Source organism: Ictalurus punctatus, chromosome 6 (genome assembly GCF_001660625.3).
Source record: "Ictalurus punctatus breed USDA103 chromosome 6, Coco_2.0, whole genome shotgun sequence".
In the NCBI taxonomy this organism is placed as follows: domain Eukaryota; kingdom Metazoa; phylum Chordata; class Actinopteri; order Siluriformes; family Ictaluridae; genus Ictalurus; species Ictalurus punctatus.
This window is the reverse complement of record NC_030421.2, coordinates 26,852,009-26,870,792: the sequence shown is the minus strand read 5'-3', so window position 1 is coordinate 26,870,792 and position 18,784 is coordinate 26,852,009. Positions and strand designations below refer to the sequence as shown.

Below are 18,784 nucleotides of genomic sequence, written 5' to 3'. Positions count from 1 at the left end.
AAATCGATAATAATCAATTACGAAAATCATTGTCGAGGAATCTCATTATCGATTAGTTGGTCTGCGCACGGCCCGGGACACATTTACTCGCTACGTCACTTCTGTTCCGAAAATACGCATCAGACAGTACACACTCAGAAACGATGTATTAATATCCTACATACGTTGTATGTATTACTATTTCAACACCTTCTGTGAAATTACCCAATAAACGTGTTGGATAAAAAAAATAAAAAAAAAACACGTTAAATTATTGTCCAATCACATTGCAGACTGCACTGCTGACGTCATCATTCGACTCTGAACTCGCCTCAAAGTGAATGTTCGTTGCTTTGACCTTTTCATCGAGTCCTGAGGCGAGAAAACCAAATGACTACAGGCAAGTTAGCATTAAAACTGCTGGAAATGCCTGGCTGAGTTTGTGATATTTAGGGAGGGAGCCCTCGAAAATGTATTCATTGGAAAACAGTAACTCAGCGAGTGATAATTATCTTTACCCATCACGACAGCTACAAAAGTGAATATCATCCTTCCTCAGTGTTGGTGTTATGCTACTAGTGTCATGTGTTCCTCCATGTATTTGGTGAATGTTAATGCTGGTAATGCTAAGGAGGCTCTTCACCCGCTAACAGATCCTTGTGAGTGTGGATTGGCCTATTCGGCCAATATATATTTTTTTTTTTTTGAAGACATGAGGTTATAATGGGTTTGAGGTCTGAAAGTGGAATGGGGCATTTTGTTTGAGCTCTGAAGGTTTAAGAAATGTTCTTCCTTGTTTCAAACATGCTTGGGGTAAGATTATTTGAAATGACAGGGTTATGGTTTTAAGATTTTAAAAACCATCTTAACCCTAAATACAAATCTCAAAAATCTTCCCACGTTCCATAAGACAAAGAGAAAAGTCTAGCTTTACGTTGCACTTTATTTCACTTGGTTTCGTCAGCAAATTAATCTGCCAAGTAAAAATCATTGTACTGACATCCATACTGCAACTTGATCAATGTGTGTAGTGGGATTCAGAAGCCCACATTATAATTCCATCTATTCCACTGTCAAGTGCATTCAATTTAAACATAGCTACATAATGCTAAAGTCAATCAGGAGTGCGCGTTTCTTCTGGGTTCATTTATCATTTGAAATCTGCTTCTCCTCGGGCTGGTGATTTGTCCACCCCTGATGAATGTGTGAGGATTCTCCACATCTTTGACACACGATAACACAGGAGATAGAAAGGCATGTTGTAGAAATGCCATTCAGAGCCTGGAGGTGCTAATGTACGGCACTAGGACGCAGAGTCTATAGCTCCTCAGACGCCACGCTGTTCTGGATGAGGAGGCCGTGCTCTGAAGCCGTCAGCTCTGCAGGAGGTGCAGAGAAAAGGAGCAGATCCAGACTGGCTGCTACTGCTCATCAAAGAAAATGCCAGCTGTGAGTCTTTTATAACATACCTCGCAAAGTACAAGCCCTCAGGAAATGCCTTTTTTGGATGTTTGGAAGCAACATGTTTGCTTTGTAGAGTCAGAAATATAAAAAGACAACCAAGTGTGTTTTTCCTTCTGATTGTGGCCAGAAATGTGTCCCCTAAAAACTCGGGCCACAACAAAGCAGGACTTTTACACACGAGCACCATCTCAGAGAATCAATTAACAGGACAGGACTGAGACTACTCAACATTTCACAACCTCACCCCCCCCCGAGTGGGCCGACTGCTGCTGGCTGTCTTTCACGTTAATCTATGTCCATCTTGCTGTATCCGAAACCCAACATCAGCCACTAGAAGAGAGAGGTGCATAATTGAACGCTGATCAATCTGTGAAAGTCCAGGACTACCCCTGCATAAAGAAATGGCCTTGAAGAACCTGTACATTCAGATCCTCTTGTCAGACATGTAAAGAATACTGATGCTGATATTAACATGTGCACTGATCTCTGCTGGACAGAAAGCGTCTTGTTCTCCATCTCCATCAATCAGTGCTAGCTCGACCACTCAGACCAGCAATCTGCAGACTTGTTCATCTACGGTAAGCTAGGAAGACGCCCAAGATTATCACCACAAAGGGTCAAGTGGCTTATAAATGTGCACTGGGGTGTTAAAAACATGCTGAACGTGCACCAACAGGTTTTCCAAGCGGACATGTAAGAGGGTTTTGTATGGAGAAAGAAAAGACCATACCAAAACCAAAAACCTCTTCCATCTTGTGAAACACAGCCGCACCCTTTTACAGCTCTTTTGCTGTCACTATGGGAACCTGCTCAGAGAAGCTTCCATTACATTAAAAAAAAAAAAAATAAAAAAAAAAAAATAAAACCCACGGTTGGCTGGAGTGTAACTAGGCGACTGGCTCTTTTTCCCAACTGTTACTGAGAGGGAGACACTAACCAACCACGCTCCTGTGCACCCATCAGATAATTAACAGATTCAAAAACCTTGCTACTTCGGCTGCAGCACGTTCCTATATACACACTGTAGAGTGAAGACGGAAAACAAGCTAAACTTACTGTGGGAACGTCAGAGGACAATGAAGGAATACATGAACCAGCTAAACAAGTCAAAAGAAACAGGAATTTGGCAATGAACTCCTAGACAAATCAGGAATCTGTTGAATAGTTTTGGTTGGATGGACTAATGAAAAATAGGGCCTCTTCTGCTTCTAATCCACTTGGTAGACATAAAAAACAAAAGAAAAAACAACAACAACAAAAAAAACAACAGCGAGAGTGAGACAGATGGACGTGTTTTTAAACGACAGACAGACAGATTTATTGACCTCTGAAGGAAATTTTGTCACAGCAGTTGATAAATAACAAATTACAGACACAGACAATGCACAGTAAAATGCTAAGTAGCAACAAACGTAAGTAAAGCTGTTGTAGTGCAGGGGATGATCAATTCAATTGGATGGTCGTTAAATACACATTAAAAAAAATAAATGAGCTTTTTTTTTTTATTCAATTCCCTTTGCATTAAACTATCTTTGAAGCTAAACTTGTGCTAGCAAACTGCAATTCCAATCAAAACAAGCTTGACAAATCTTGTCAAAAGACAAAAACGCAAACTTGGCCAAGCTACTACTTTTTTTCCAAAACAATCAAATTGGAGCAATTTTAATATTTTTCTAATAAAATACAAGTCTACTTTTGTATTAAAAAAAAAACCTTCTCAAGACAAACCTGTCTCTGTTCAAGAAAAAAGCCCATGCCGAAAAGATCTGGTGCTTTCCCACTTTTGATTTGCAAGTAAAACCAGATCATGGGAATTTAACGTGCCTACAGGTTTGAGCATTAGTCAGTTGTTCCACCGGCTGCGGTCAGTCAGGCGACTGCGGCTGGCAGAGCAAAACACAGCCTGAAAAGCTTTAGTGCTGAGCCTCTGACCACAGAGGGCAATGCCAAGGTTTTGAAATAGCCCTTTATAAATACGCCCCACTTCCAGCTCTCTACTCTGTACTTGCCTCTCGCCACCCAGACATGTGTGCGCTCCTGGCAAAAGATCGGCTCACGTCCCCCTGCATGACCTGCCGACTCTGCCAAGCTTTCCTAATGCAACTCCCATGCCTGTGTGCACGGCTCTCCTCTCAGGGGCTAAAAGCAGCTTAATCTCTATCTGGGGTCTACGGGAGGCCCGTTTTGAAATGTCACCCCCCCCCATCGCCGACAAGGACAGGACCGAGTGTGTATTTCCGTAGATTAGGAAACCGCCTCATAAAAATAGTGTCAGAGGACTAGATGGAGGGAAATAAGTAAAATTTGGAGAAATACTGCAGTGCAGCCTTGATAAGAGCAGCGCCAGCTGAGGAAATATATACAATCAAACTCATTCCCCGCTTCCACGGACAACACATCATCAACTCAAGAGATTAACCTGGCATCTGTTTTTTTTCTTCATGTCACAGTGAGTGTAAAGTGATCTGAGCCTCTGAAGCCCAGCACAAAGGCAGACAGGGGCAGCTGGGAAAGACGAGCGATGCAGTTACTGTGGCCACAAGCCAAACTGACACACACCATTTCATAGTGGGCAGCATGCGAGTGAGTGGGAGAACGCATGAGCGTGTTTACAAAAACGCGTGGGCTGAATGTTTACAGGAATTAGCAGCATTGCCTATAATTGTATTAGATTCGTATATGACGGGAGGGGCCGGGCAAAAATACGGTACTTAGGATCAAGCACGGCTTATAAAGAACCAAGAGTACACACAGAGGAGGGAGAGGAGAAAATAAAAACGGAGCAAAACAGGAGACAAAAGAGCAGATGACCTCAGTGCTTTAAGAGGAACAGTTTACTTTATACTACCATGGTGTTGTCATTTTTCAGTCATGTGAAGTGTGTTCACAAGGTGATGACAGGGTGTCTACGACTTCATGACTAAAAAGGAAAAAAAACAGAGGAGACCTTTTCAATCTTTTTCAGCTGTTGGTGAAATAGTGTGCGTGTCTCGGCGTCAACACAAGGGAATGTCCTCCGCCCTCACCCAAAGACACAGTCCTCCCCCCTCGCTACCCCGCCTGCCATGGAGCCAGGGAGAGACACATTGTTTAGTCTAAACCCTGCTGCTACAGAGCACCACACTGTACACACCAGACATCCCCCCCACACCCCACACACACACTCACTTCTGATTAGACTATCTAACTGCCCTCAGAGGAGATCCAACCAACATCCATGAAATAAAGTTAAGGTCTGCTTTCACCATGTTAGAAATCCTGCAAACTCCTACAACAGACTCACAACAGCACACACAAAGCCAATCAATTCCACGCAGTAACGGTGGCATACACACGAAACACACGCGTTCACTCCGAGTTTCAAACGGGAAGGACTGCAGGGTTTGGTGAACTAACGACCTGAGCATTCTTTTGCACAATCAGAGTACAAATCAAAAACATGGCATAGCATGACGCAGTGAGAGCGTGCAGCCAATGCTCAAACGCTGCTTCCTGCCCTACCCCACAGACACACAAATTTCTTCAGGCTGCCCGTGTGCTCTCGCGCGCACGCACACGCGCGCACACACACAGAGAGATAGAGAGAGAGAGAAATAAAACACAGCTTTGAGACTTCTTGTACAATTGACTAACAAAATAATAATAATAATAATAATAAAATCAAAGTACAATTTTTGTCTAGACTAATTTGGATTCACTTTAATACTCTTCTGAATTTTTCAGTCAGCAATATGAGAGACAGAAAGACTCGAACAGGAATAACAATTCATCCCAGATGAAAATATGTAGCATATTATGGTAATTATAGGGCAGGGAAAAATTCAAGGCTAGCGTTCCTTGTGTGTAATTTCTCTTTAACCCTATGCTCTCTGAACGATGCGAGGAAACGTTTTCATACAGTTACACACTCTAAAGTCATTTAAAGAGTTAACTGTTTCTAACAAATGATCACTGCAGCATAGAGTGTGCAACAGACTAGTACGGGCATTCTTAACCAATGTTCATGGTTTTACATGTGGCCGAGCAATATTTACCATTTTAACGTGATGGACAAAGACAGAATAAAGCCTTGATGTTCTATGACAATGCGATACATATGTACGGTTATACAAAAATAAACCACGCTGGGGGGGAGGGGGGGGGGGGGGGGGTGCGAGACGTGGGGCGAGACATGCTGCTACCCCCCGAAGTGCATTATTTTCAAATAACAGCATGGACTGGAGTGCGTTATCCAACTTCTACCACAGCGATTTTCCAACGATTACAATGTTTAATTTATCAATATATGAAGCGTCACACATTTTAACAGTTTATAGTTAGATTTAATGTTGTGGAATGTCCAAAAGACAAGTTATTTCATGTTCCAACTGATGTTATAGCCACGATAAACAGTCATTTCCTCACCAGCCTCGCTCTTTTTCTGTCTCGCTGACATTTTACTGGGAAACCGGAACGCGTTAGTAACTGAAGACGGTCCTGTCCTGAAAACTTTCCTGTGCTGATAAACCCTACAAAGCGCTTATGACGGAGACTCCTTCCATAAATCTTAATAACACCACATCACATTACTTTGTTAAACACGTTTTTCAAGTCATATGTGAATCATCTGCCGTAAAAGTCCCTGTGTATGAGCTGTTACTCTAGTAACAATAACGTAATAGAATAAGTACAAACCCAATTCCAAAAAAGTTGGGACACTGTGTAAAATGAAAATAAAAACAGAATGCAATGATTTGCAAATCTCATAAACCCATATGTTATTCACAATAGAACATAGAAAATAGATCAAATGTTTAAACTGAGGAAATGTACCATTTTAAGGAAAAAATTTGTTTGTTTTTTTTTATTTAATGGCCAAAACATGTCTCAAAAAATTTGGACGGGGCAACAAAAGGCTAGAAAAGTAAGCGTTACTAAAAAGAAACAGCTGGAGATACATTTTGTAACTAATTAGGTTAATTTGCAACAGGTCAGTAACATGATTGGGTATAAAAAGAGTATCTTACAGAGGCAGAGTCTCTCAGAAGTAAAGATGGGATGGAATCTGGATGAAAGTGCATGTTGCTCTAAAACCTGTATATACTGTTCAGCATTGACGATGCCTTTCCAGATGTGCAAGCTCCCCATTCCACGGGCACTAATACACCCCATACCATCAGTTGCAGACTTTCGAACTGACCGCTGATAAAAACGCCAGATAGTCCCTCTCCTCTTTAGTTGAGAGGACGCGGTGTCCATAGTTTACAAAAATAATTAATTTCGATTTGTCTGACCACAGAACAGTTAGACACTTTGCATCAGTCCATTTTAAATGAGCTTTGGCCCAGAGAAGACAGCAGCGTTTCTGGATCACGTTCACATATGGCTTCTTCTCCGCATGATAGAGCTTTAACTAGCATTTGTGGATGGCACCGCAAACTGTGTTCACAGACCCTGAGTTCTGGAGGTGTTTGAGCCCATGCAGTGATTTCCATTACAGAACCAGGCCTGGTTTTAATGCAGTGCCGCCTGAGGGCACGAAGATCACGGGCATGCAATATTGATTTTCACTCTTGTCCCTTGTGCACAGAGATTTCTCCTGATTCTCAGAATCTTTTGATGATATTATGTACTGTAGATGATGAGATATTCATAGTCTTTGCAATTTTACGTTGAGGAACATTATTCCGAAATTGTTCCACAAATTGTAGACTCAGTTTTTTGTGAACCTCTGCCCATCTTTACTTCTGAAAGACACTGCTTATCTAAGATACTCTTTTTATACCCCCATCCAAACTTTGAGACGTGTTGAAGCCATCAAATTTAAAATGACTTTTTTTTTTTAAATAAATGGTACATTTCCTCAGTTTAAAAGTTTGATATGTTTCTATGTTCTATTGTGAATAACATATGGGTTTATGAGATTTAAAGGTCATTGTATTCCGTTTTTATTTGCATCTCACGCAGCATCCCAACTTATTTGGAATTGGGTTTGTATATTAATATTAACGTTCATGTTACAGCCAGAAATACTTTATGATCCGTGCTGTTATACAAAAATAATTCACAGCTGCTGACCAATCAGATTCGAGCATTCACCACATTGTGGCATAAAATCAAATGTATTTTGGCTTCAAGTGATCACCCACATTGCAATAACATGATATAAAATTAATATAAATAACTAAAAATAACATGAAATTGTAATTGTAGGGTTTTTCCAATGTGACTTTATAGTTCTGATGGAAAAATGTAAATATTGTGATACATATGGTAAATTGGGGTGGCCATTACAGGCAAAAATATCATATACTAATATTGAAAGACATTCCCGCAACACACAATATCAACTGAAATATTTAGGTTTGACACAGAAGGGTAAATCTTAAAAATTGGTTCAAAAATATATATATATATGTTATGACTGAAAAGACCCATGATATCTTTACTTTGGCATAATATAAATATTGTCTATAGTCCAGCCTTATCATGTATAAAGAAAATGTTTCATAGGGTTTTTTGTCCTATTGGGATTGTGTTTTAATACTCTCCCACCAGAATAAAACAAATGTAACAATAAATGAATGAATAAAACTGTAAATGCATCATACCGCACCACGCAAGCACCTAATACACTGCCATGTTAATGAACAAACTAAAAACCACTGACGTTTTTTTGTTCAGTTTGTCCCACATGAACCCATAATGCACCGCTACAGAATACCATACAGCAGTTTGTGCAATTTGTTCCCTAAGCAATGACGTACACACTCGAATATGATTAATAGTTTTGGCCTGCTGTACCAGTGTATTGGTACATTCCTTACTTCACCATTCGAATGGCATTTCTGGGAAAATCTGACAGCTCCAATGTGTGTTGGCCTCTTCCCTCACTGCAGAGGGTAATGAGCTCTGCCGGGCTCAGCAGACTGCAAACAGGAGCCGCGGCTTCATGCTGAATCGACAAGTCAGAGACGGGGTAATGGCTCTCTCCCTTGCTCTCACTCACACGGTCTGAAAGTGATGGAGAATAATCACAGCAGTGGCACATCCGTGCAGGGCTTCCTACTATGCCATCAACCAGCAGTGAGGAAAGCAACTGCCTGAGCTGTTAAAGACGACGACACGTGACTGCATTCAGATCGGCTTTTTCTCCCTACCAAAAGGTCAAAGGTCAACAAAAAAAAAAATAAAATGTTCAGTTTATTCTCCTTCTTGAGATCAGCCGGTGCGCCTTCTATCAACGAACAAGAATATGCAAGGACGACTTTGCCACATGCACTGGAATAAAAACGTCATTAATCCGATACCTCAAAAAATAGACAGGACGAAGCAAAGCAAAAGCGCTGAAATAAAACCAACATGATCTGATTATTTGTAAATGCACGTAAAGCTCATATTTACTACGATTTTATTTTTAGGCATTTGTGTCCCTGAATCTAGGTTTTTACAGAGATAACCGTGAGATGAAATGAGAGCACAGTTCCAAGAACGTAATGTTAAGATCGCCACAGAGTGCTTGCAAAACTGGTGTTATCTGAGTCGTATAGAAATCAAATCAGCCCCAAAATACACTGATTTCTTATGAATGACTTTTGGCAAAGATTACGAAACATAACAGCCTGACCTCTCACAATAAACAGACTTTTCTCCATCTTGGGAATCTACTTCTTTTTCCTGTTAATCTAAAATAATTCAGTGAAACAGACTCTCAGGATGCCTTTCTCCGTTGTCTTCAGTCCCCTTGCAGCGCTGCAGAGACCGAGAGAGACACTTATCAAAGTCTAGGCTAAAACACTGATAGCATTAGTGCGACTGCGTCTGAAGGCTCGAGCGAGCCTGATTCTACTCCAAAATGAAATACTGGATGTAGATAGAATGGGTCGCTTTGATGCCTAACTCCGTTTTTGCCAAACAAAAAGCAAACCTGCATCATACTGCCTCAGAGCTGCTCATTGATCTCCATGTGTTTCTCAACACAATTCAATTCCAGAAAATCGATTGTGTATCATTAGCACTTCAGCAACAATTACACCAATCTGAGCGCCACCGTCACGCTTATTCACTGTGATCAATGACCACACACGCTGCCCTACGTAACCTCAAGAACGCGACGAGTCCGTTGAAGTACAACAAGAGAAACACCTCTGGAAAGCTGTGTTGGGAGTGAAGTTTAAAACAAACCAAGTGTCTAGGAATTTGCTACTCAATACATAATATTAAACACGTTTATAACAGTTACTAAACAAACATTGATTATGTTTATATGGACAGCGATAATCTAATTAATGACATTATTCTGAATAAGACAATATTGTGATTAAGGTCTTTACATTAGTCGCTTTTAGAATACTCCTTTAATGTTCAGGTTTTACATGTTATAGAACACAGAGTTACGGCACACATCACGTCCCCACGCCACGCCGTCCGACATTCCCTCCAGAATTTCACTTATCAACATACAGTTCATCTTCGTTATGGTACCGTATACAGTTTTGGGTGTTTCATTTTTAATTTTAAGAAAGCTTCAAGTGCAGTTATTTATTTGTCATGCTATACGTGCAAATAGACGACTGCTTGAAGCCGTGGGCTGCGTCCGAATCCCGAATACACATACTTCCCTACTATATAGTAGTTGAAATACATTTATTTTACCTACTATATAGAAGGTAAGTACGCGGTTTCTGACGCAGTCATGCTCTCTCCTTTGCCGTCAAACGGTTGAGCGCTGCCGTGTGTGTGTCCTGTCGTAAAAAGCGGTGAAAACTCCCACACGACGTTAATAGTGTGATTAAGGTGTGTACATGTCTATAATGCACTCCGATAATGCGACTAAAACAGGAGTACTCCACACGTCTTAATTCGATTTGTGTTTATTTCGAGTATGACTTTAGTCGGATTAACGTAATCAATAATCGCTGTTTACATGCCAGTTTCTTAACCAGAGTATCGTCTTAAATCAGGTTAATATCAGATTATTGTTGTCCATGTAAACGTACTGAATGGTGCACTGCACAAAGGCCACGTTAACCCAAACCGATTTCACTCAAGCGTTCAGACATATTCTTGTGAACAATTATATAACCTTTACGCAACATTACCATTCCTCGTGTTCAGTGGCGAAGGTGAACTTCAGGAGTACACACTGCGTGCGTACATGGAGCCTTCATATGCTTCATGTTTTACAATAAAAAGGGGTTATTTTCACTCTTGGACTAAATGTCATCAGAACTGTGAGTAAAACTTGCGATGATCACATTTATAAAGTCATGACGAATCATGTAACGGTACGGTTCACTTGCTGTCTAGTACCTTAACCTATGATCACATCAATACAGTCTGGGCCAGTTTTCCGGCTTAAAGCCACGCTCTACCGTTCAGGATAAAGCTTAGAGGCAGGAAACGACTTTCGGATTAAAAGGGACAACCAAGTATAACTACAACCAAGTGATGCTTAAACTACACTTGAAATCCTACTACACCTACTAATAAGAAATGCTATATTTATAAGTCATACCCATCAGATATTGTCAGCAACATTCACTGAATCCTTGAAAGTGACCTTAAGGAACTAGGCCATAGGCCCAAGAGTAGAGAACACCAGAAAGAGGATGGAGATATTAGTGTCTAATTTTGTGTCAAAATCATATTTTGTAAACAATTTTAGTGTTTTAAACACACGCGCGCGCGCGCGCGCTCTCGTTCGGGCCAGTTTTAGGCTCCAAACATTCAGTGATAAGAGGAAAGATGCTGTATTACATGTGAAGAGCCTGACCTGCGACAGGACTGAGGAGAAGCACGGCGTAAAGCCCCAGAGTCAGGACCGACACCCGGCCGCACACGGTCATGTTTTCACCCCCCGGAGTCACACAGGCCCCACTGCTCCCGGCTGATTAGTTTCCTCCTCTTTTTTCCAGTCGAATATCCAAGTTCATTCGCGAGGATGAAACAGTCCAACACCGGAGTCTTGGCACAGCAATGTGGACGGACAGTACATGATTTCCGCACAGCTTTAGCTCGGTGTTGACGCCGACTCCCTGGACGCAGCGTTAAGTTCGTTAGCTTCGGCAAAGTTAATCGATCCGTCTAGCTAGCTTGCTAGCACTACAGTCTCGCACTGGCGCTGTGTGAATATTAGCCAGCTTGCTCTATGACTGACGTGCATTGCGTCCTCGTAACTTAGCTAAAACGTTAGCTAAAATCTCGGCGTCACAAATATGTTTCTGCAGTCTCTCCTTTTAGCTCGAATTTAGCTCACCGGCTAAACACGGTAAAGTTGGGTAGCTAATCTGACTATCTAGCTATAAGCAATGGGACAGTTCTGCGCTGCCGACCGTCGGGACAGTCCATGTCGGATAGTTAGCTAGCCCCAGGAGCTAAAAGCACCTCAAACATTTGGCAGCCTTCTTTACTTTATCATTAATTGAAATACAGAAATTTAACGTCTCTTTCGAAAAACACACTCAGCCACCGGCGTCGTCGCCGAGCTCCACCGTCGGGGGAAAAGATCTTCTCCAGCAAGACCGACTTCTCAGGAGGTGGAATTCGTCGAAATAGCTCCTCGTTTGACTCTAATCCAAAACAACGGGACTTTTGATGGTGAAAGGAGATTCTTAACCGTCTAAACACGCACGGCCATTTTGGAAAAGCGAAGCTGTGTCCGCGCTTAAGACTCTGTTAGATACCGCGTAGCTATTGTGCATGGATGAGTTGTTGCTAGTCCCGTACGCGCGCGACCTCTTGCCAAGTTCTCCTGTTCACGCACGCAGGCGCATGCTGAAGGATTTGCAATGTTTCGATTCATTCTTCACGCGAGTCGATTCTTTAAAAAAAAAGCCGTTCATCGATCACAGGAGAATCGACTCCAAAAAACATAGATCTATTTCAGTTCGAGAAACTGATTCAGCTCAAATTCAAGTTTAAAGTGAGTGAGAGAAGGAGAGATTCTGACAAATGCGTCTTTTCATACAAGAAACATCTACCAGTATTTAATTTGGAAAACAACAATAAATACAATGCTAAGCACCTTAAGACTATTTTCAAAGAAAGTAAAATGATGAGCATCTTAGGGCTAATAAGTTGAATCGGGTATAGGTTTATCACCCATTAACCAGCACAATTATTTTTATTTCTCCAAACTACACATTAGCTAATTAATTAGTATGACATGTAATTGCTGTGACAAGAACCCTTGTCCTTCATACTATTAACCATAATGTGTTATTATTATTATTATTATTATTATTATTATTATTATTATTATTATTATTATTATTATTGTGTGGAACCGACTCTGGAAGCCGAATCTATCAGTTCCCAACACACGGAATCAAATTCGGAGTCGATTCCCAAATGGCCAGAATCGAACAGTCTTACAATTCACTCTCTCCTCCCTCCTCCGTCTGTCTGCTGTCTGTCTGCTGTGTTTCATTAGTACAGCACGTTAATCGCACACAGGGGAGTCTAGACGGAGTACAAGTATTAGCACCTCTCTTCAGTAATAATGCTACATATGGGGCAAAAGATACAGTAAAATAAATTCACAAAGCCGAGCATTCCTTTGGTGGAACTTTAAAAGGATTGTTTACATATATATTTATATTTATCCATTTATTTATATTTACCATTTGCAACATCATTCTATTCTTACTCTATTCTATTACATCATTCAGATACACACACTGTTTTTTTTTTTTTCTAAAAAAGAAACCGAATTGGAAAACAGTACATACGTAGTAGGTGTTCAGACTATTTTAGTGGACAGCGCGCCCTCTGGTGTTCGTGATCATTAACTTCATTTGGCTGTTTAATTAAATCAAGTTGGTGGTCTAGATTAGAGCTACTGAAAAAAGACCGGAAACATTACTACAGTTCACTCACTGGCCACTTTATTGGGCTCATTCATGGAATTATCCAATCAGCCGCGTAATGCATAACATGTCAGCAGCGTAATGCATAACATCATACAGATACAGGTTACAGCTTCAGTTAATGTTCACATTAAAGACCAGAATGGTGGAAAATGTGAGTGACCATGGTATGGTAGTATGGTTGTTGGTGCCAGATGGGCTGGTCTGAGTATTTCAGAAACTGCTGAGGTCCTTGGATTTTCATGCACAAGTTCTCTAGATTTGGTGAGTTAAGTATTCTGAGTTGTTGTTGTTGGTGATGATGTTTTTTTGTTTGTTTGTTTGGTTTTGCTCACTACAGTTGTAAAGAGTTATTGTAGCCTTCCTGTCAGCATGATCCAGTCTGGTCATTCTCCTCTGACCTCTCTCATAAACAAGGTGTCGACAGAAACACTGCTCACTGTTTTGCTTCTTTACTCAATGTTTTTTTGTTTGCTTGTTTGTTTTTCTTCATCCCCACACCATTCTGTGTAAACTATAGAGACTATTGTGTGCAAAAATGTCAGGACATCAACATTTTCTGATGACAGAAACATTGTGAGAGCTGTGAAGAAAAACTCAAAAACACTTAGTGACATCACCAACAACCTTCACAGGACAGGGGTGAAGGTATCACAATTCAACGTTCGAAAAAGACTTCAAGTGCAGAAATATAGAGGCCATACCACAAGATGCAAAACACTCATGAGCAATCAGAAGGCCAGATTGGAAGTGTGCAGAAAGAAAGGATCTGCTCATGATCCAAAACATAGAAGCTGATCAGCCAAGCATGGTGGAGGTAGTGCCATGGCCTCTGCTTGCACGGATGCTTCTGGAATTAGTTCACTGATCTTTACTGGTGATGTAACTCATGATGGTAGCAGCAGAATTAATTCATAAGTCTACAGAAACCATCACTATTTCAATTTACAGAGAAATGGATCCAATCTAATTGGGGGGCACTTTATCTTGCAGCAAGAAAATGACCCAAAACACACTGACAACCTAATAAAAGGACTTTATCAGGGGGGAAAAGTGGAAGGTTTTAGGCTGGCCATGTCAATTACCAGACATTAACCCACTTGAGCATGTATTTCACCTGCTGAAGAGGAGACTGAAGGAAGAAACCCCCAAAAAAACAACAATGAAAGAAGCCTGGAAAAGCAACACAAAAGAAAAATGCAACAGTTTAGGATGCAACTGAGGGTACAATGTTTTACGCTTTTAAGACATCTAGAAGTAAATTTCAGGAAATGAAAGCTGGAATTCTGATCTATCATCTCATATTCATCTTTTGATCTCAAATCCAGATATCTTGAATGTATAGCAAAAAGGTCTGGGTTACGCATGTAACCTTGTTCCCTGAAAAGAGATAGAGAGGTTGCGTGAACTTCACGCTGTTGGAAGCGCCTGGTATCTGAGGTCTGTGTAAAATCATGCCTATTTATAGGCCTGCAGTGATCAGGTGATGTGGCATTTCACGCTTCACGTGACTATAACATGGCACCTGTAAACCACGTCATCAGCTTCACAATTTACAGGCATACACCAGTATGACAAAGCTATGCAACATCTCATTCCCTTCTCAGGGAACAGGGATACATGCATAACCCAGACGTTCCCTTTCAAAGGGAACTCAAAGTTGCGTGAGCTTCATGCTGTGGGAATGTGTATACCCACTCCGTCATACTGAGGGTATGTCTTGTCCAAAAGGGTCTGGGCCTTAGAGTTACTGCAAGATCCTTGACCAAACTTTAATACCGAATGAATGTGTGTGGTGTAGACCACCCTGCCATAGCACACACATCCTGTAAGCGTACCCATTAGATAAAGCCTTTGAATGAGCCCCTATGCCCAGAGGCGTAACAAGAGTGCGCGCATCATAAGCAATAGAGATTGCTTCCACTATCCAAATGCGTTGCTTTGACACAGCATCACATGCCAAGCAGACCAGCAACTGCTCTGACTTATGACATTGGCCAGAGCAGTGGGCATAAGTACAAAGAGCCCTCACTGGACACAGTAGGTGCAATCTTCCTCGTTCCAGTGTAAGGAACAGAGGAGGGCAGAAAGCCTGCAACACTACCAGCTGGGCAGCAGACCTGGGCACTTAGGAAATAATCCGACCTAGGATATACAGTGAGGGGAAAAAAGTATTTGATCCCCTGCTGATTTTGTACGTTTGCCCACTGACAAAGAAATGATCAGTCTATAACTTTAATGGTAGATTTATTTGAACAGTGAGAGACAGAATAACAACAAAAAAATCCAGAAAAACGCACGTCCAAAAAATTTGCATTTTAATGAGGGAAATAAGTATTTGACCCCCTCTGCAAAACATGACTTAGTACTTGGTTTAAAAACCCTTGTTGGCAATCACAGAGGTGAGACATTTCTTGTAGTTGGCCACCAGGTTTGCACACATCTCAGGAGGGATTTTGTCCCACTCCTCTTTGCAGATCTTCTCCAAGTCATTAAGGTTTCGAGGCTGACGTTTGGCAACTCGAACCTTCAGCTCTCTCCACAGATTTTCTATGGGATTTAGGTCTGGAGACTGCCTAGGTCACTCCAGGACCTTAATGTGCTTCTTCTTGAGCCACTCCTTTGTTGCCTTGGCAGTGTGTTTTGGGTCATTGTCATGCTGGAATACCCATCCACGACCCATTTTCAATGCCCTGTCTGAGGGAAGGAGGTTTTCACCCAAGATTTGACAGTACATGGCCCCGTCCATCGTCCCTTTGATGCGGTGAAGTTGTCCTGTCCCCTTAGCAGAAAAAAACCCCCAAAGCATAATGTTTCCACCTCCATGTTTGACGGTGGGGATGGTGTTCCAGGGGTCATAGGCAGCATTCATCCTCCTCCAAACACGGCGAGTTGAGTTGATGCCAAAGAGCTCCATTTTGGTCTCATCTGACCTCAACACTTTCACCCAGTTGTAATCTGAATCATTCAGATGTTCAGTGGCAAACTTCAGACGGGCATGTATATGTGCTTTCTTGAGCAGCGGACCTTGCGCGCGCTGCAGGATTTCAGTCCTTCACGGCGTAGTGTGTTACCAATTGTTTTCTTGGTGACTATGGTCCCAGCTGCCTTGAGATCATTGACAAGATCCTCCCGTGTAGTTCTGGGCTGATTCCTCACTGTTCTCATGATCGTTGCAACTCCACGAGGTGAGATCTTGCATGGAGCCCCAGGCCGAGGGAGATTGACAGTTCTTTTGTGCTTCTTCCATTTGCGAATAATCGCACCAACTGTTGTCCCCTTCTCACCAAGCTGCTTGGCAATGGTCTTGTAGCCCATTCCAGACTTGTGTAGGTCTACAGTCTTGTCCCTGACATCCTTGGAGAGCTCTTTGGTCTTGGCCATGGTGGAGAGTTTGGAATCTGATTGATTGATTGCTTCTGTGGACAGGTGTCTTTTATACAGGTAACAAACTGATATTAGGAGCACTCCCTTTAAGAGTGTGCTCCTAATCTCAGCTCGTTACCTGTATAAAAGACACCTGGGAGCCAGAAATCTTTCTGATTGAGAGGGGGTCAAATACTTATTTCCCTCATTAAAATGCAAATTAATTTATAAAATTTTTGACATGCGTTTTTCTGGATTTTTTTGTTGTTATTCTGTCTCTCACTGTTCAAATACAACTACCATTAAAATTATAGACTGATCATTTCTTTGTCAGTGGGCAAACGTACAAAATCAGCAGGGGATCAAATACTTTTTTCCCTCACTGTAGGGAGGCTTCGGTTAATCCAGGGGCAAAGTCAAGGAAGGAAAGGGCAACAGAATTGTCAGGGCCAGCCAAAAGAGCTACCTTAAACCTTCCTCCCTCAGAGAAAGAGGTACATGCTTTATGGCCCCTTTGTCCAAGACAGATCTTACTTCCTGGGCTAACGTCGGGCTCTGCATTGTGCTGACTACTGTGGTGAGCCCGCCTCTGAAACGATGGGGGGGGTTAAGCTATGAACTGCTCCCGGTACCATTTCTATGGAGAACAGAACCCGTGGAGATACATTTGGCAGTAGTTTCCATGCTGCCAGATGGTCTTTAGTGACATTAACTTTCACATTTGTTGGAGGGAAAGCATCAGATTTTCGTTGCCCTGTGACAGCTCATTGACCAGAGAAAATTGGAAACTTGGGACTAGGGGAGCCCTATAGTAATACTGAGGGCTAACTGCCCTAACAACCACTCGTCCCCTGATACCTCCCTCCGCGGCTCCTCAGGACCACTTCTTTCTGACTTTTTGGCACTTATAATTTTTAAATCAGGCCTACTAGCAGGCTGCGACTCTGGATGCCCAGTCCCCCTGGCTTTCTGTGGGGGTAGGTTGGCCGCCGCACTCTCCTTCTATGCCTCCCTCAAAATTCAGCAGGTCTGCCCGATAGGCCTGCAAAACTGCCATTGTGTGCCATTGTGTGGAAGACCTGTTGCCGCATAGGCTTCGCCAACCAATGCCGAGGTGGTCTTACACGGTTTGGATGGCAAAGCCGGCCCCCCAATTTTAATTGATGTCAATGGAGAGAGGTAGCTCGCAAGCACCTCCTCCATCTTTGGCATAGCAAAATAACACTACTGTTTATCTCACACAATGGCCGAATAATATGAGGTTATGGGGTTATAAACATGGCTTTCCTCAGAAGCGGGATACTTCATGGTGCACTTCGGTGAAAAAAAGGGGGAGTTTCTGTGGTGTGAGGGAGCGTTCTCCTTCTCACTGGCTCCCCCTCTGGCTCCTCGGAGTCAGAGATGAAGGTCTTACCTTTCCAATACTTTTGGAGGGGAACGTATATCTAAAAAAAAAAAATGACTTGCAAATATTTAAGAATGAAACATATTTATTTTCAAATAATAACAATAAGAACAATTTTTGCTGTAAAACTATTACTATAACGGATCACTAATATATTCCAGTACGTATTATGCAGCTTGTCTTAGGCTTTCAGAGGTCGCATGCACAGCTCTTTTTCTATTATAAAATAGTCAGAATAAGCAGTCACAAATGGAGACTTTATATGTGTAGTGCAACAGAAAATTGTGAATAACAATAATGCAGTTGTTAATGCATGCAATAGGTGTATTTACTTTACTCTAAACAAATGTATAAAGTTTTTAAAGATGATGGGAAAATAAATAAAGCTTTCAAATATAGCAGAGACTCAAAGTAGAGACTTTCTCAGGCAACTGTGTAAAAGTATGTTTAGCGATTTTATATATATATATATATATATATATATATATATATATATATATATATATATATATATATATATATGTGTGTGTGTGTGTGTGTGTGTGTGTGTGTGTGTGTGTATATATATATATATATATATATATATATATATATATATATATATATATATATATATTGTATATTGGAACTTGCCTTTATGTTTTCTTTAATGAACAACATGAATGAGATATTCTTTTTAAAACAGAAAGAAACCTGAATGTATTTGGAGGTAAGCTACAAT

General features: G+C 41.4%; 1 protein-coding gene across 1 annotated transcript in view; it reads right to left on the bottom strand.

The window, feature by feature from the left end:
• The window catches only part of bmpr2b (bone morphogenetic protein receptor, type II b (serine/threonine kinase)), a 62,614-nt gene extending 50,417 nt beyond the window's left edge, over window positions 1-12,197 (bottom strand). The window contains exon 1 of the mRNA XM_017469628.3: window positions 11,198-12,197. Within this exon, the coding sequence (XP_017325117.1) occupies window positions 11,198-11,270 (73 nt within the window). The 5' untranslated portion in view covers window positions 11,271-12,197. The remainder of the gene's footprint in view (window positions 1-11,197) is intronic.
• Window positions 12,198-18,784: the final 6,587 nt, after the last annotated feature.